General features: G+C 36.4%; 1 protein-coding gene across 1 annotated transcript in view; it reads left to right on the forward strand.

Moving 5' to 3' along the window:
• Nucleotides 1-3,716: 3,716 nt before the first annotated feature.
• Nucleotides 3,717-20,702, forward strand: part of LOC113402253 (lutropin-choriogonadotropic hormone receptor) — a 44,799-nt gene continuing 27,813 nt past the window's right edge. The window contains exons 1-3 of the mRNA XM_026642446.2: nucleotides 3,717-4,090; nucleotides 14,687-14,758; nucleotides 15,289-15,420. Of these exons, the coding sequence (XP_026498231.2) occupies nucleotides 3,927-4,090; nucleotides 14,687-14,758; nucleotides 15,289-15,420 (368 nt within the window). The 5' untranslated portion in view covers nucleotides 3,717-3,926. The remainder of the gene's footprint in view (nucleotides 4,091-14,686; nucleotides 14,759-15,288; nucleotides 15,421-20,702) is intronic.

The following is a 20,702-nucleotide window of genomic DNA, read 5'->3' on the forward strand; positions in this document are numbered from 1 at the left end:
AGTATATATGTTAGTCTTGAAGTCCATATTTTTTTAAGATTGCCAATATTGTTACAGAGGGATTTAAGACCTCCAACATTATGCAATAGCACCAGACTAATAGTAACAGCACTCAATCGTAATGTCATAGAGACTACAGCTATCACTGGATGATGGATGGATGAGAAACAGTATATATTCCACGAATATCTTTGATACCTTCAGAATACCTTTTTAAGTTCAAGAGAGTACAGTTCGCGCTTAAAGCCTGCTTCGCCATGACAATTAATAAAGCACAAGGTCAAATCTTTAAAATGGCTGGAGTAGACCTACGAGAATACTGTTTTTCGAATGGAAAATTCTAAATAGCCTGTTCGAGAGTGAGCTTTACGAACAGTCTGGTGGATCTAGCCCACGAAAGTTGTACCACAAATGTTGTATACAAAGAGGTCTTAAATTAATGTCATATTTTAAATTAGTCTGTTAAATTATATATTATCAATTTCCACACGAGCAAAACCACGGGCAACAGCTAGTGCATTTATATATTATGTTTATATATGCTATGTCCTCCCCTACCTCTTTCTATCTCTTTCCTTGAGGAAAGAAAAGCGATCTCTTATAGGCATCCTTAAGAGATCGCTGTTTTAGCGATGACGCCGCCTCTTTTGCATCTTTTTTGAACGTTACTTAAGTATCTGTTTATTGGTGTACAATAAAGAGTATTTTGATTTGATTTGATTTGAAATATCGAAATTGGTGAGATATTGGAATTCTGTTCAGACTTTTGATGAGATAACATTGCAGTGTTTGGCAATATTATCGCACACTATTATTTAGTATGAGGAATATCTAAATTGCTAAAATGCTAGAAAAGTTTTTTACAGATTTCCGTCAGGTGATGTTGCCATAGTCTAATTATTGAGAAATATACGAAATAGTGAGATGCTGGAGATTTTTTAGAGATTTGCCTGAGCTAATAGTCTTAAACAGTTAATATATGTATACTGAATTAAAAGTGCCAAACTCTAATGATTAAGTATGCGAGTATAAGAATTATTGAGTTATTTTTTTTTTAGTTTTTTCTTAGATAAAGGTCGAAATTGGTTAGGTCGTTGAAGTTTAATTAGACTTTGTGAGAAATATTAAAATTTGTGACATGTTTGAATTTTTTTCAAACAGTTATTATTTAGTGAGATGATTCAACTTATTTTTTTTACATTTTTGCCTCAATTCATTTTCATATTTTTTAGAATTTTACCGCAGTTAATGGTGAGAATCTAATTGTTTTATATGAAAAATATCGGGGTACTCGATTCTACAGCACGAATTCGAGTAAATTATGAATTTGTCGATAGCATTTAAAAATATACAAGTTTTTCATTTCAAAAGATTTGACTTTAGTTAAGGAAAAAAAAACAATAAATTTAGGTAGAATATACCGGTTTTAATGTTAAAATATAGGAAATGACCGATTCATTGTACTTCATGAAATTTCTCCTACAGAAACAGGCCCAGAGTGACACTTTGTCATTTTTACTTCTTTTTGCGGTTAAATAAAAATAATAAAAGTTAACAAATATAGACACAATATAATTTTAGAAATTTAAAATATGTATTGAAACACAATAACAGCTTTAATAAGCGATATAATAACATGTCATAGTTAACATGCAGTTTCATAAATTTAGTTGTAGCGTGTAAAAAGAATCAAATGGAATCTTTGAGAGCCCCAATTGAAATGTTATGAGTTTGCGCTTTGACCCTTATACATAGAACCCCTCGATACACTAGTATTTCCGGAATCAGGAAAAAAGTTGTGTACTCTCCTTAGTGTATTTGCTAAAAAGTGGGATCAGAACCTGCGTAATTTTTTTAATTTCGATAAACGAAATGCCAAGTTGAAAAGGCACTTTGAAGTAATGTTAAGCTTAAAAGTTGCACATAAGAGGACGTCTTGTTTCTCGATTTGTATTCATATTTAAATGTAGGTACAATTAGTAATTACACACCTTATTTAATTAATGAAACAGAAGGTGAGCCAGTACAGCCAGGGTACCGGAAGACGGGTTGTGTTATAAACAATATTTGTTAAACAGGCGTGTGCTTTGTACGTATTAAAATAATAATACTAATATGACAGTCGACTTCGACGGCGGTTGAAACTTCACCTCGACGTGTTTGTTTCGGGTCTAGGTGTTGTTATATGCGATTTTAATAATACAAGTTCTTCAAGCTAGTTAAATGGCGTCAGTGTAATGTATAGACAGAAACTATTAATTATTAGGCATTATTTATAGCAGTTCAGAAGATTCTATTGTTCTCTGATATTTTTTTGCAGTATCGAAGAATGCAATTGGACATTTTTGTAAAAATAGAAGTTCTTAGTAAATAATAATGAAAGTTCTTAGTAAATTATTACCCATTACAGAAACAGTGTCCGAATTTATTAAGATAAGTAAAAAATAATAATAGATAACTAAAAAATCTCTAGTATAGTGTCCAACTACAAAAGAACAAAAACAGACGGACCAACCTTATTATGAAGTTGAAGATTTGAACAGTTATACCTTATATTGGAGTGCGATACTTACGTTTGGTCACTATTTTCTTAGACGCGTTCTCAGCTTTGACAGACTATCTAGATATATAAATAATAATCAAACGAGATCAATATTACCTTCACAAAAAAAAAGTATTTCAAACGCATTTAAAATAGTCAGTCTCAATTGCCATAAATTAGAACCGTTGAAAACAAATAACGCGCATTGTGGGACTTTTCCAGTTAGCGACAACACCTTCACTCAGTAAGCTTAGTATTGTTGTATTTCGGCGTAAAGGGTGAGTGAGAGAGTGTATTTACTGGCACAAGGTCTTAGTTCCCACGAGTTGACGATTTGTCGGTGTATATGAGTACATCCACAACCGAGTTATTTTAATTAAGCAAGTCGGCCTTATGACAATATTTATAATAACAATTCAACGTGTCGATTTAAAAAATCAATAATAGTGGCAAACTCTAGACTCTACAACTATACTTTTTTATGGTTTGGACAATCCTTCAAATAACAAAAGGTCATGACGCTGTGCCTACTAGAACTTTTAGAGCATAATAGTAAATTATTATTATTATCAAGCATTCAGAATTATAACTCTACGAAAGTTTTCTGGATATTATCGTCTTATACGCATACACAAAAAGTTTATTGCTAGCGTTCAAATTTACAAAACTTTAATAATATTTGTGTTTTTGTAAGTTGCATTGCACCCCTATTCTACAAAAAAGTTACAAGTTCAAGTTTCTGCTGTAAGCAGCAGCAGAAAGATATAGATAGAGTGATGATGACTTTGATTAGAATTAAATTATTGCAGCAGGTATACAATAGGCGCCCCAACAACGAAAGCGCGTAATATATATAAAATAAACACTCAATATCTCACGAACATTAATTTTAGCTTTGACTAGTTACCGCGTAAGAGAAAACTGTTATTTCCACATTAAAACTGTAAACATCTTTTGTTTGGACGACGTACTGTTTATTTGTTAAAAGTTATGCTGCGAACAGAAGGTGCGCAGAGGCGGCGGCGTTGGCTAGTGCGGGGCCAGACTCTGCGGCACCGGCGCCGCCCCCCGGCTCGCGCTGAGCGACTCCGGTCTCCGGCCTCCGCGTCCGCCAGTACGCGTCGCACCGTCGCAAAATACGCTTGTGTGTAACGGTTGAAGATTTAACGCTATTTATCACGCGATACCGCTTAATATTTTATCGAAAATATAACTTTGTTTTGAAAAAACAGCCTTCCCAAGGCTCAGATATAAGCAAATGCAAAACATTGTTTTCGAGATTTGAAAAAAAATTTAACCGCTAGGCAAGTGGAAGTTTGACGATAGGATGAGAGGGTTTCTTTCGAGGCGACACAGCGGCGCGAATGGAGGCGCAAGGTGAAGCATGGCGGCGGCGCTGGCGCTGGTGGTGGCGTTGGCGGCGGCAACGGCGGCTTGCCCAGCTACGGTGCCGCCAGCCTGCGCCTGCGCCGAGGGCGGCGCGCGGCTCTCGTGCCGGGCCGCCGGCCTACACGCGCTGCCGCCGCTGCACGAACGCCTTCTTATCCTGTAAGTATGGCGACTCGTACTAATATCCTGGTTACGGATATTAATTCAATTACGCCAATTTTGTAATATATCGCGTCAATTCCAACTTCCTTGGTTAAGTTCAAAGATCAAGTAATTAGTTGTGGTTTAACGACTTCCTCGTGCCGATGTTAGGGGCGTCAATTAATTAACATAACTTTGCTTTACGACTTACGACGCCGTTGGCACTTATTTTTTTATTTATAAGTCAAAAAAGTATTGCGTTGATGTCTTCCTTACTATTATTTTTTGTAATAATTTGCAAGTAAAGCAAACTGTCTCATCAAAATGGATCTGAGAGCTACTGGTCACCTCGCCAGTAGCTCTTAGCTCCGTTTTGATAAAAGGAGGTTTTTATCTTTTTTTTAAAATATTTCCAATAAATGCTTACTTTTATGTTCATTCCACTATTAGTACTATCTTAATACAATCTATTTATTGTCGATACATGATAGCGTTGACATACGTTCAATCTAAGGCTTCGACCAATAATAGGTTATAGTAGTTTTAACTAAAACAAGTTTACTGGTGCTAATTTTTTGTTGACATGGAAAAAACCAACAACTGACTTGAACATCTACGTCGGCGCTTTATTGACTATATTTACGTACGTTTTGTTTACTCTCATACTGTATTGCTATTTAATTAAAACAGAAATGTCGACGTAGTGTCGATTATTTCTATTCCGATCCCCGATTCGTTTACTGCTCGGTACATTTCTCAGTCGTCGTGCTTTCGATACATTAACTTATAACATATTTCTTTACTTCATTTTGGGGTTTTAGTTTCATGTATGTTATGTTCGATCAGACAGGGTCGGATTTAGGGGAGGGATTCCAGAGCAACCGCCCCGGTTCCTCCACAAGAGGGGTGCCACAATAGAGAAAAATATAATTCCGACGAGTTTGAATGCCGCCTTACAGAAATTGTTCGGATTAATTTATAAAATAATAATTATTGGCCTCCGCTCCTTGTTGCCCCAGGAACACCGGATCTCTCAATCCAGCCCTGTGGACATTCGAAGGGTTATGTGTCGGAGTATGCAATCCCTACATCTGAAACGGATGAGTATGTCGTGAAACTCTCAATGCACAGAACACGCACACGGTTACCGAAGATATCGAGTCTTCGACTCTTCGTTTCACTGTCGCCATACCGACTGCTCTGCTGCGTCACTCGGTACTCGCGCATAATTACTACATACTAGCCTCCAGTTACGGATTCGGATTAATAGTATGAGCATTATAAACTAAGTAACGTGCGGAAGCGATCCTGTGGAAAAGACGGAGAGAGAACTGCTGGTTTTTTAGTGGGTATTCCGGTCTACTAGGACGCACCCCCATTTTAGGTGGGGGAAACGCGTAATGAGTTTTTCCAGTGAGAAAATTATATGACCACATAGCCCTTGTGCATGGCTGGCATATATATGTATTTATACTAGTGTTACAATATATTATCATTGTAACTTATTTCTGATTTAGTAATTAATATGTATGTATGTGTTACATGTGCTGTGTTACCAAAAGAGTTTTTCTGTGACAGTACAATCCAGTGTTTTACAATCTGTTCTATTTATTATACATTACGTCGTAATAAATATTACGACTCTATTGGTTTAGCGGCACACGATATAGAATAAGTTATTTTGATTTTGAGAAGAATTATGATCAAAGCTCGTATGAAAAAACTTACGGTCGCCTTTGAGTTGCAATTCGAAATGCAGAGTTGAGTACAAAGGTCCCAGGCCTTGTGTACCTTTTGTATATAATTGAGAACCGACTGCACTGTCGGTTGTTGTGCACTAGAAAGTAACAGTCAGTGCAACAAATTAAATATAAGACAAGATAAACCGATTAATCCTTCACGGTTTCAACACGGGAACGTTGCGTTGTAAACGAAAACAGAAAAATATCTAGAGAACGTCGGGAACGACGGTGATTTCATGAATGATTTGCTTGTAAAGTAAATTTATATTCTAGTACGAGTAATATTATACTACAACTTGAATATTTACATGAAAAATATCCACAATTTAAAATGTTTTTGTTAAAGACATTATGTGACTGAAGATACATAATTATTTGCATATTTTGTTTCATGTTTTGATTGTTTGCATACTTTGAAATTTGATGGCGAAAAGGGAGGTTCGTGGTTTCGGCTTTGAAAATAAAATTAAAATTGTAATTTAAATGAAAGCCGCACCACTCAGCAGTCTAACCATTGTATATTGTGAATGACTCACCAAATATTAAACAGATTTACCTAATGTTACCTTGGAATATACCTTATAATAATTATTTCAATTTGTTTTGAAGATTACACCAGGACATAGAGACGGAAAGCCAAAACTTAGTAACTCGCAAACAGCCATATTAACCTCAAAGGAGGCTTATTTCTAAACAACTTTTGAAATCACAGGAAGACATTTAATTTTAATCATTTGTATATTTATGTGGATAAAATTGTTGAAGAAAAAAATATCAAATAGGTCATAAAAATTTTGACCAAATTGACAAATACTCGTGGAAGTAAATACAACACGATAAGCTCAAGTCTGTTGTAATATGTACATTATATTATATAAAACTGATTATTCCGAGATTAGTCCTGCGCTCAATTCACATTTAATTTTAAATTATTTTGAAAAGGTGTTTTATTTTACACTCGATATAAATGTTAATCTGGTGATGAGAATAACAATAAACTAGTTCTTTCGTGATTTCGTGGAGCAGCGGAAGGACGACGCGATTAACGATGAGGATAAAGAAGGTCGCGTCACACCCGGTTGCTTTTAATTAACGCAAGAAATGCCTACCATTTTTCAACCTCCGTGCCTCCAAAGCGCTCAATGTATACGAATGAGTTTGAAATTTTAAAAATGGCAATTACTAAATTGCGTAAGCTTCAGTCGCAATATTAGAAATGTTTTCGTTAAAGATCAATATTGTTCTCCGCAAAGATCTAGTAAACGAATATATCAAAGAAACAGTTAATTTAGTAAAGTATTTTGCGCCGGTTTCGAAGGTAATCGATGGTAATATGATAATGCCATTAGGAGCTCGTACTCCTCCCGCTCGCCTCCCCTCATTACCGACGCAGCGCCTGATGATTTACCTACAGAAAAGGAAATTAATAAATAATTTGGCCGCCCCCCACGAACCAGTTGATAAGAAAAATAGGTCAAGAAATCGCTATGATTTAAGAGCAATTTTCATAATTAGATGCGACGTTGTTCAATTTAATAAATTTGCACGCATAATCTGATAAACGTTATCAGCGCAAACATAAATAAATTAAGCTTTTGTCTCACGGAAACGTGCTATCAGGCGGACGCAACAGGATCTAGGCTGTCTATTTATAGAACTGAGGGCACACAGCTGCAGGCTGCAGGTCACCCACTCCCCCGACAGCCCCTCCCCCTAGTGGGCCCGGCTTACCACCTCCTACAACATAACAAAAAGGAAAACTCACCATCTTTGAGCTATCCTGAAACAGCGCACACTGCGCTTACAGTGCTGTTTCGATAAGCCGCTTAGCAAAATCGCATAACGTATCAGCAACAATAACGACCCACAGTACCCAGAGGATCGCCCAAAGCGAACTCGTAAACGTTACGACATCTCAAACTTGTTTCCATATAAAAGTGGAGACGGACAACTCGGTGCGGTGAACGCGAAGCGGCGCTCGCGCGTGCCTGATGAGCCTCGCGCCTATAATAATCCGACGCGGCCCCAATAGTAACATTCTCCTGTCTCTATAAAGCGAATTCCTCGGGCCCAGCGTTCGTCTGGAATGCTATACCATTAATAGTTGCCGGTATTACGATTATTTTATACGTTGCTACGTCGTGTAATTTATAGACGCTAAAAAGGAAGAAATCTGATTTATTGTACATATTGTGTGTAAATCTTCACATAACATTATTGACAAAAAACAAGAGAACCCACTTTATTTAATGTAGAATGTGCGATATGTGCAATAAAACATAAAACCGGTTCGTAACCCGATGAGAAATCAAACGTATTGTTAATGAACCTCAATCAAATAATGGCACTAACAAAAAAAAATATCAAAAAAAAATCGTGCCAGTTCTCTATAATTACCCGTTAGGGCCTTAGAGCTAAAGTCATGTTTATAATTTATTTAATATATGTAGAGGTGACCAATGGAATATGATGATAACGACCAATTGTCCAATTCAAGAGAACACGTAACATGCCAACAACGCCGTCATGGTAATTGTATTTCTAGAGGTTTGATAAGATGTTTGCAATACTTGCCAAAATTCATTTCCATTGTAAACACGATTATAAAAGTATCATAGATTTAAATCCCTTTTAAATTTATTTTTTCCAAAGTTCGATCGATGTACTATATCTTAGTCTTATGTATTACTTGTCTTCTTTTAAGTTTAGATAACAAATAAAAAGTAAATAATTTATTAAAGTGGATATAATGATGCCAAAATCGATGAGTTTACTAGGAGACATTCCAGGGTCTTATTAGCCACTTTCCAGTTCAGATAATCATCAGATAATCTCAGTAGTACAATATTATTGTATTGTCATCGATCTTGGGTAAGTGTGCAAAGTTTCAATTTGGTCCAACGTTTTGAAGTAAAACAGTAAAACTCACGTTTAAAGATTCCGTTACATGCACAGATAAATAGATGTATATGATAATGAAGCTGAAAAGTGTGATAAAAATAATTAATACGTCTTAAAAAACTTCAAAAGTATGATAAAAAGTCTTTTACTACAAAACTGACAACTCTATGCCAAGCATGCGGCACGCAGATGTGTACAAAATCCAACCTATATAAAAACTGACATGTCCAACTCGTCGTTAGCAAGTATTACTATCACGAGCCATTATAACATAATTCGGAGCTGTAATTGATTATAATGATATTCCTTAATGAATTGATAAAGTTGTGTATATTGCTAAGTGAATCATATTTCTCGAGCTTGGCACCGACTTCAAACAGTTCGGAAGCGGTTATATATAATACCATTTTAAGAAAAACTCAATTGAGTTGTCTCACGTTTTGGGGCGTTTCCTGTTACTTTATGTCGTTGATTTCGTTTTCATTAAAAGTTTTTTTCGTGAATTTATTTATTGTATGTATTGTATGTGTTCGCTCTTAAGCTAATCTTACCTTAAAGTATAAACGATATGGTATTGATATTACTTTTTGAAAAATACATACGTTTAACTACTTTTTTTTTTAAATTACTGCTAACGAAATTAACGCAGGAATGACTTGAAGGAAGCGAGTGCGCGGCTCGGTAAAGAAGGATAAGCTCCTTGGATCGGCGCGCGGAATATATTATTTGTACAATTTATTCGTGACCTACATTAAACATATTATAGTAATTGGAAACGGTGCGAGAATATCCACTCAAAACTCGTCGACGAGTAAACATTATCCGATCGTATTCCGCGTCAGTCAGTCGTCGTCGTCGTCGTCGTCGTCGTTGCAGAAGACTTGTTTCAACAAGTTCCATGTAAAAAATAAAACCTAGATACTATAGTTATTTTTAATAATGAATGACGACAAGTAAAAGTATAATGATATCATATAGCTTATTATAAATTCTTTTTAACCGACGTAATCTTTTAAGTCATTCTCCGTGGCGGCTTAAGTCAAGTGGAGGCCGTAAAATATTTGTGCCCTTTTAACTCAAGTTCGGATTAGGAACTTCTGTAATAAGAAAGTCTTATATTTTACATGATTTTCTTTTTTATTTCTTGCAAAATTAACAGTTATTTTGGAAACGATATTGATACAATACCGTTTCAGACTTCCCGCTCTTACTACCTTGTTGTCCCGTTGTATTCAATTTACTTTTAACTTAACGAATGCTTTGAAACTTAGCTCTACCGTTCCATTTACACCGTCCACATTCCTTGTCCTTGGTCATTCTATTCTGGCGCAGGGACATAACTACATCGCGATACGATCTGAAAAATGTCTTAACATGCAATCCTACCTATCTAGAAGCCTTAAATTTTAATATTACCATTTATTCATTACTTCGTTTCATTTTATTATTTTATTTATGTTTATGTGCCTGAGAGTTATTAGACCTTTTCATGAAAATTAAACCATAAACGAAATTATTTGCTAATTTTCGTCTGTATTTATTTAATTTAATTCTTCTCTTGACACTAATCCAAATAATTTAAGCTTTAAATATGTTGAATAGCAGTCAAAAACTGATCAAATTTAAAACTTCAATGGCATTAGATAGAGTTCGTGAGGGAAATCCGCTTATGCTCAAATACTTCATGATAAGCCCGCAAAACATTCACGATGTTTATCTACAAATTACTGCTCTGTGTTCATAATTATTAGGTCGTCAATTTAAACCACACGACTTGAGCGATGGTTGCGTACTTAAATACTTATAAAACCAATACATCATAAAATAAATTAAAAACCCATAATATATAATAAATTAATATTTCAACTGGTTTTGAATATCTCAGAATGACAAGTCATTGTATTATATCTGAAGAGTACTAACGAATTCTTGAACGTATTTCTGACGACTGCAAATATCTCCAGCATAAAGATTTGATATTACTACTAACCCTTCGAAACAATACAAGGATTCATTTATTTTATATACGGAAGAAAATTACCAATACGTCAACAAAATATTTAGTATATAATAGCTTCTATGTGAATCTTTGAAATAGACATGTATAGACTGTATTCCTTTTTTATAAACGTAGAGCCCCATGTATCTATCCAGACACGATCGAAAGCAGCAACACCTAATATAAAAATAAACTTATATTATATTTAGTTTAATTTTGAATTACACAAAAACAAATAACCTTACTTTTTGGTGTTAAAAGAAAATAAAAGTTTTGTTTTTTAGGAAAGGTAATTTTTTCGATTAATTACGATGCTTGAACAAAAGTATTTTCTAAGCTTTGTTACATTAAACGTAAGATTGGAACTAATTTCCTTAGTAAAGCGTGCAAGCCTTTCCCAACAACCCGACAGGCCCACAGCCTCCAGTTGCTCTTATTGAATATTTTAGGCCGCCTGTGAAAGACTGTCGACAAAGTCGAGAAAATGTAATCATCAAAGTCCGTAGTGTTAAATGTTTCTTCTACTTACAAGTGTGTTAAATGATGAAACTAGACATTTACTCAAAACTTCAGCTACGTGCTTATTTTGTGCTGTGGTCGTAATTATATAATTATTATTTAAAAAAAAAAAACATGTGTTACGTGTTGTAAACGCTCACACGTCAGTATAACGCGTTACTTTTCTCGATTTGACACAAATTCAAATATTCGGTTGACAGATAACTCTCTAATTATTATAGCTTATAATTTCAAGGCGGCAGGTACTATGGCTTACACGTTGCATATTTTTGGAGAGCTTATTTTTTATTATTGTTCAATGTAATCGGGACAAAATTATTGGTGCGAGATCTTTCCGAACGCTAATAATTACTACTAAAAATTCCGCGACGGAATATATTTACCTTTAATAGATAAGGTAACATTGCCGTATCAAATATGTTTAACAAAATTGAAAAACATAAACAAATACTGGCGGAGAAGTCACTTGTTTAGGATATTTTTTTATTGTAATATTTGTGCCTTACTTTACCCAACTTAACGAATAACTTTATCAGTGAGATTTCGGTGCGATTAGTTACAATAAACATATTCTGATTGTCGATGGTGAACATTCGTGTATGAAATAAAGAAAAAGAATGTGTGGTTTCGTTTATCATGTAAGTCGTACACACGAGCGCGTGCGACCCAACTACTGGCGCAGGTCGAGGCCGGCGCTCCGCGCGGGCCACGCATACTTCGCCAGAGGACGTGGGAAAAATGCGGAGCATATACAGCTAGATGGCGATCAGCCAGGAATCATTCACAGTGACACTTTTGACACTTTTGACGGTATTGCTTGTACCAGTACACATTAAACGATTTTGTATATTTACATGAAACCTTGCGTTTACAAATTTATTATACGATTAATCGCTATGACGTTTAGCCTCTGGAGAGGTTATGCAAAATAATTGGCCGCGGGCGAAACAGCGAGGCGGTGCGAGCGACGCCCCCGCCACCCGATATTATTGCCCCAGATTAAATATAAAATTATACTAAAGTATTTAATGAATGTTACGACCTAGCCCGAAGAGCTCGTCACGTCGTCGCGTCCTTGGACATTTTATCTTAAGCATCTGATAATGCTTGAGCATTATAATCGAATATTTGACGAAGTTTCGATTAGAAATCTATTCTATAAAAATATACTGATAAAAATAATAAATATTAAGATAATAATTAATATAAAGGTAAATTGCCAACAGTAAAACAGGTGCTTCGTCACCTCGTCACGGCAGGCCTAACTGACTCGACCGGAGACACATCTGGCATAAGATGATCGGCTTTCCGAGCTGCATGAACTGCAGCCAACCAGGATAGCCACTAAACTGTCGAGGCATTGAACAGACAACTGACTTACAACTGACAATAACTATAATGATGTCTGCGTTGAAACAGTTTTTAATTTGTGTCAAGTGACAAACCTACCGATTTGAAAAGATGGACTTAAGCCATAACGTCTTTTGTCAACGAAATGCTAGCAATAAAAATGAAAGGAAATTTCCTAGTAATTCTAGAAAGTACCTTCGTAAGATGTAGCGACCGGAGGGGTGGCAGTGGCGGTGGCGCTGACGGGCGATGATGGATGGCGGCAATAACGCACCGCGCTCGTTATCATGGGAACCCCCGCCCTCCCCCGCCGGCCCCCTCTAACCCGCACCTCCCTATCAGGCGATCACTTACTGCTGTAAACTAGCCATTTCCATGTAGTATCTAAATTCGGCGAGTTTTGAATTGAAAACTAAAACGATCGATTCTCTTATGAATATAAATAGGATCTTTGTGTTTACAAAGATTGCATAGCAGGCTTCATTACTTAAGAATAAGACTTTATTGACAAACTTTTAAAAAAAAAATCATTAATTATATATTAAGAAGTCTTAAGTTTACTCGCAAGTTTTTATACGAATTGTTTGAAAGTAGTCAAAGTTTTGGACGATCCAATTTTGCAACGGTTTCACTCGACTGATTGAGCTTAAATTTTACGCACACTTTTATTAATGGTAAAATTCTGCACTAGATGAACTTTATCTACACTACAAGCAGAAAGTCCTACTAAAGTAATTTGTTCAAAAGTGTCACCAAAAAAATACGCTTGGGTAGGTAGGTAGTGGATACGAACTTGTAAGTATATGACATACCACATATAGTTATGTATGTCTTGTGATAAACAATCATATTACTAACAGTATTTAAAACGGGATATTTACCATGTTTTTTATTTTTATTTGGTGGAGCTCGATATTTCTCGTGAATAAGTCTCGTGAACAAGACATTCGTATATAATGTCGAAATATCGAGCTCCACCAAATAAAAATAAAAAACATGGTAAATATCCCGTTTTAAATACTGTTAGTAATAAAAATAACCATGTTAATTTAAAATCTTATAAACAATCATATTTTGGAATGTTGCTTACAAATTTTTTAGACACGAGAACCCTAAACATCTGCCTCTGATTAGATGAGATTTTATCGCCATATCTCGTAATATGATGACATATATGTATAAGCGAATACTCGGCATCACGAAGCTCATTAGTTCCTCTCTTAAATAAATATAATAAAAACATTTTACGAAAGAGTGCTAAAGACATTTAACGTCCAAATATTTTAGCATTCATTAAATAAGTAGATCGTAAGATTATAAACACAATTTTAAAATTCATAACGTAACAAAAATAAATAGTTAAAAGCGTCGTTCCCGTTCGACGAGACTCTTGAAGAAGCATTAACAACTCCGCACGCGAAGATGTGACGCACTTTGTATCGCCCCGTCCTACTTCTTACAACTCTCCGTAGTAAAAAGTGACACATCGCCTCGACATCTCCGTATCGCTCAACTATCGAACCATTACTATAAATCATTCAAAAATTACACGCACAGTTGTGTGGGTGACACACATCAGTGAACGCGAAAGACAACGTTACAAATATCATAAACATACGAGAAATGCTGATGCATTTTGTGTATTAAATGTAAGACATAAAATGTTCAAAAACAGGCAATACACGCCCATATAATTACACTACTTATTTATTTACTATATATGCCATGCCATGGCAATTGATCGCGCAAAGTGCGTGCACTCCGTGTATTTGAATAAAAAAGGGGAAAACCTGGTGAAGTTTTTTTGTAGATTCTTCTCATTTCTGTGGTGTTTCCTTCCGTACCGGTGTAGTTTTTTGTCAATAAATTAGGAAGAGTAATGCATATAAAGATTTTGACTTGACTTACTCTGAAACTGAAAACATGCATGTATTACCCAATATTAGTAGAACACGCATGTATATCTGATCCCAAAAACATATATGATTAGGTTTATATGTATATTTGTGTTGATGTGCCAAAAAATTATAGTAGAACAAAATAGAAGCAAACAATATTGATCTTCGACATTTCTCATGTATTTGTCCTTGCCTCTCGGAACAGGGACGTCTCCAGCAACAACATAAGTGCGCTGCCGCCGGACGCGCTGCAACCCGCCGCCGGCCTGCGCGACCTGTGAGTACTACTGATACACATACACATAAAACTACGGCTGTGACGTTACTTTTATAAGGACCTACAACGTGGATTACTTGTACCTGCAACTTCACCACATTTACCAGAAAGCTTGCAAAGCAATGAGCACACTTATACGACAACCGCATTAATATATTTTATATACGTATCATTAAAAAAAATCAAACATACATACATACATGTTTATAATAAATTATTTATTCTTTGATGCAAAATAGCGCGTTTATGAGTTCCGGCCACCACAAATTATACTACTGTATCTTTCGAATGCTAGACTTGGAACCTGTCAACATTTAATACCAGAACACTCAGGACTGAAACGGTTATGGACGAGTTAATCGGTTAAGGCGGGTCACCTGATGTTACCTTCGCCAATAGTAGCGCTATGAGTATTATAAATCATTACTTTGTCGCACCTCGCGATCCGAGATGTTAATACCCTTGTGCCTGTAATAACACTTTCCTGAGTGATATTATCTAGTATTTCTAATTATAATGTACTCTTCTAGAAACCTATCAGCGAATCGGTTAGAGCTCGTGTCAGCGGGCGCTCTGAGGGGCGCGGCGCTCGCGCGGATATGGCTGGACCGGTGCGGGCTCATGCGACTTCCTCCGATGAAACTCCCTCGATTGCATTACTTGTAAGTGTTTACATTTAGACAAGGAAGTGTACTATTACAAGCTTTAATTTAACTTTACCTGTTATGAGTTAAATCTATTATATAATATTATGTTAACCTATTGGAATAAAGCCGGATCGCTGACCGAGTACTACGTCATTTGGAACCATTAGTCAGTGTTAAGGCACAATAAATTACTAACAAAGTTTACCTTATATTAAGGAAAGATACTCCTCCACCTCTACGTAGTTATATCGATATGTGTTCACAGGACTCGTATTATTGGTATAAAAATACTTCCTTAAATACATCAAAAATATTTTCGCAATTCTGAACTAAAAACAGAGAAGGTCACGGCGAATAAATCCCTTTCCTCGGAGGCATTCATAGAATTTCATCTTGTTGTAACTATATATTTAGTTTCGTGTTTCGTGTCAGTAGTTCAGGCAAAAACTTTCTTTATTAATTCCCTTAAGCTAAGAGACCGAATAACAAAAACACGAATACGACACAAATATTTTATAAAAAGAAACTTGGAATGTTCATTCAAATAAACATAGTGCGCGTGCGGTAACTGTGAAATTGCAGCTCCAAGAGATAGCGTACCTCACACAGTTGTTGCTATGTGTCACGTGTCAGTGTCACGGGGAACATGATTTACTACACATCACTGGTGGTTGCATGAGCGTAACTGTTACAATGACGCAACCATTCCCTTCATCCGGAAGGCTGAAACTGTTTCAAGTAACGCTATTAGGGACCGTAATCACAGAAACGCCCCGAAGAACAAAGACATCGCAGTTTTTGAGAAAGAGATGCGGTACTTAAATCGCTACTCCGCGACGCGAAATGCACTACCGCCTGTACAAAGACGCAAAATAATTATAAAACAATGTAAGAATAATATCACAAATAATAATATAATTATTTAATATGGAGATGTACTAGAAATAGACAACTAACGAAGAAATATAAAAAAGAAACAAAAACTGTCTTCTTAGGTCCATAGATTTTGATCAAGATTTTATATAAAGCTAAGGGCAAAGGATATTATTGCTCAGACACGCAGAGATTTATATTTGTGTTATGTCAGACTCTTGAAATCTGTTAGCATTAACAGAACACAAGAGACGTGATGCCAGCGACCTCTCGCGTTCGCGTTATCCCGTCATATATTACTTACTTGATAGATCGATTATAAATTATTCATGCAGGCCGTGTGCGGACAGTTTTTTCAGCTATGTAAATCCTCGATATTGCCTCGTCACCGCCGAGCCGCCGCTCGACGCCTGTGCCTTTAATATCATTCAAATTAGCTCCGCTCTATTGAACAAACCCGTCATTTTTCTTTTCGAAATAGAATAATATAATCTACTTACAATAAATATTTATCGATTCCTTCTTGAATCACTAATAGTTCCACAGGGTCTTTCGAGGTGTTATTTAAATTCCGGAGTGAAGCAAACGAGCGAAACAACTGGCAAGTGGCGAAAAATGAATACTTCTGTGGCCTATTCTCGTTGACAGACGAAATGTTGCAGCGATAAAGCTACGTATCTGTAAGCGATCGGAAATTAAAACAACCGGTTTAATGCTCTCATTTTTGGAGTCGGTCGAAAAGTTATTCTTAATTATTATTCATAGAAATAAATGAATAGACTTCGAGATAAAATTCGCGCATGGATCACATTTATTAAAAATGTTATGAATGATCTTCATATTTTATGTCGAAGTTAAGTGATGACTTTGCTTATACCCATGCCCACTTTAATAAAAAAATGTGAAAATAGATTATAGCGCTTCTCTAATTTTCCAGTTAAGTGTAATTGGGAGAATGGTACACCTAAATAGATATTTCACACAGAAAAACCAAACCAAAAATACTTCTATTATCTTCTAATTCGCAGAATCTTCTAAGTCTAGTTAGTGAGCAGGGTTGAGAAAAAAATATTCGCCACAAGTTACTCGCGTGACGCGTCGCAGAGGTCGTTAACTCGCACCCGTGTGCTGATTCGAATACATTTCGTGACGTAACTCACAAGTAACTATAAATCAATGGACACAATTAATTAACTATCCGAAAGTGCGCCGCCAGCAGGCGACAGAGAGACAACAGACAGACGACAAACAAAGTATTAAATCTCTGGAGAGATGTTGTCACGGGAGTAGTGGTAATGTCAAGAGTCAGAGTAATGTAAATAAAACATGGGACACGCTTGTTTGCGTGCCAATCAACGCATAAACAAACTACATATGAATAGCTGTTAATATATTTTAGCACAACACAGAACTACATGCTAGCAGCTAATTAAAAAAAAGTATTTACATAATGTGATCCGTCTGTATTATTCATTATTTTTGAATTTCAAGCTTTTACACGAAAGATCGCCTGTATCGCATTTTTATTATATTCGGTTATTATTCCATGACTATAAAAATGTATTCATGGTACCCAAAAAGTAGATAGTGTTATTTTTATATATAAGTTAGTAAAATTGGTGGAAATACAAATATTTATTCATGAAAATCGACAAGGTAAAGTGGGAATAACATCTTTGGGCATAGACTTTGCAGCACGGCGCGGACTCCACAATGCTCTACTCAGACTCGTAATCCAACGGATTCTTTTTTTAAATTAAAGTAAAATAAATGAACGTTTCAGTTTACTTCATCTAATGATAATTCGGAAGATTATATAAATACTGATTACAATTTTCTAAACAAAAACCATTCCATCATTTGATGATTTTCTTTGAATAAACTGTCAACTACATAAATTTAAATCGGTCAGGCTACGCCTGCCGAAAGATAAAATAATAACAAATTAGTGCCTGTTCAGCACGTCACCCCTTTTACCTGTAAAAAACCATTTACGCGTTTCCCCTGCTTCACTCGCCGGCGCCAAATATACTGGAATACCTACTACAAACCAATGGTATCCGCTATGTCTTATCGGAGGTATATGCTACGTCTTGCGATCTTGAGACAAATAGTAGCCGGTTGGTACGGATCGATTGAACGAAGTTGAAGTTTTTATCGGACGTTACACGGAAAGCCACATCCACGGGCTGGTTTTAATTAGGTGAGGCGGTTTACAATTTTTCTTATTTACTAAACATCACCAGATCTTCTCTGGAGCTTCGTCGTCCTTCTTGAAAGACGTGGTCCACACCCTCAAAATTTTAAGTTTCTATTACTTTCAGTTTAGCTGTCCTTTTATAAGTAGTAAATCAGGACATTGCCTTTAGTTCTCTCAGACTAATAGGCTTATAAGTAAATTTTTTCCTCTTGAGTATATGAGTGTATCTAAGATACCCGAGTGGCAATCTATAAAATAGTACAGTTATGAAAGCCACTGTCACATCACTCGCAACTGGCTCTTTAATTGCGCCTGAAGCTACAGACAACAGAAATTGACTTAAGTCGAAGACATCTTCAAAGTATAAAGTATCCATAAATATATTTTAATAATTCTCGTCTGTCGTCATAAAGAAAAACTTCCAAATGCTTCATGGTGTGTGTCCATTATTGTTACGTTAGTTATTGTAAGTGCACTGTTTTAAAAAAACGGATATAACAACGTGTTCGTACTATTAGAATCATTCACCTACACATACAATTTAAAAAATACAAATATAAGAGCGTAAAGCGTGTTGCCAAATTTGGTATAATAATATAATACCTGCCATAAATCATCTGATTCAGCTTTAGAAAGCCGGTCGCCGCAGCTGGTCGTAATCGTGTCCACTTTGTAGCTTTACACGAGCTTAGCCGGAGCTCTAATTCGTTTTATGTTTAAACCTAATAAACAGAAAAACTGAACAATCGAATTTAACAACAAATAATTCAAACTTAAATATTTAAGAATAATCTTCATCAAATATTTATTAAAATTTGAAAGACATTCAATATGATTATAAATGACGTGGCACAAAACTTACACAAACGGTCACCGTGTTCGCGGGCAGAGCAGTCTCGACACATCGATCCCGGCGCCCACCGACGCACACTGACTCGTATCACACACACACACACACGCACACACACACACTACGAGTAAAAGAATACAAAGCAAAACAATGCAGTTGCACGGTAACTACAATATATGTATGTAGTTACATACTACTTAAAACGAGTTTTTAATCTGTGATTTTGTCATTAGATTTGACTACAAGAGACCCTTCTTATTTAAAAATATATAATATGAATGGCGATAGATACTCTAGCACATGCATACCCGATAGGCCCGTACCGGTGATTTTACGCTTCTAAAGCGAGAAGACGAGGACAGGGTTGTTTTGCTACACGCACATGGCACTTTTAGCGACGGTACACCGTAGGCCATTTGCCTGTACTCTGACCCATTTTGTAAAAATATTTGGTATTTATTTGTGATCAATCAATAAGCAGAGGGAAATATTCGACATGTTACCTACAGTGTGCCGTATCTTTATAAGAGACGAAGATTGCCATTTATAGTCAACGCTTATTGATAAATGTATATCTACGATGGTCCACGAAGCAGACAGTAGTGACAGAGGGCGAAGAGCCGCATGTGTGACCTCCAATGAGGGTCGCGCGCAAATGCAAATGTGATGACGTGGAGCCGCGAGGCCGCGCTAGGCGCGCTGCAATCGCCTATAAATAAAACTTATTACTCGATAACGTTACGCATGCATGTGTGCGTGCGAATCACCACATGGAGCTTTCACACGACACATGCAAACATTTCGCAAGTGCGACGCGGATGCAATTTTGATGATAGAAGTAAGGTCGCCGGATACGCAGACGTCGATGAACTCAAGGTCTTCAGCTGTGGTCTTTCTAAGTAGGTAGCGGTAAAGCGGCAAATATGTAAACACCGCGAGGAATCGCTCAACATTATTCGCCTGTTATATTATTACAGCGCGCTCTGTCGCTACGTTAAACGTAATAAATGGCGCTACTTATGTCGTCAACAGAGACGCACTGCCGCCGAGCAAGGGAAGCCGCCCTCGCCTAGTATCCAGGAGATTTATATAAAAAACATTGTAATTGATAGCCCTGGGGAGTCTCGAAACTTATTTGTCCGCGTTTACTGACATTCGTACCGACATATGATGATTATGATTTCGCACTGTCGTGATATCAGTTGAAATAATCTAATCGAATTTTATAACACAATCAGCATCGAGCCGCTCGCTCTATTCGCCCTCACCGTGCTAAGGATTAATACATTCTACCACACATCTTTTTCGCGTAGTAAATAAAAACATTCTTCAGCCGCCCGCCTCGAGGAGAAGATTTGGTGCGTTTTCTCACGG

This window comes from Vanessa tameamea, chromosome 22, assembly GCF_037043105.1.
Source record: "Vanessa tameamea isolate UH-Manoa-2023 chromosome 22, ilVanTame1 primary haplotype, whole genome shotgun sequence".
Classification (NCBI taxonomy): Eukaryota; Metazoa; Arthropoda; class Insecta; order Lepidoptera; family Nymphalidae; genus Vanessa; species Vanessa tameamea.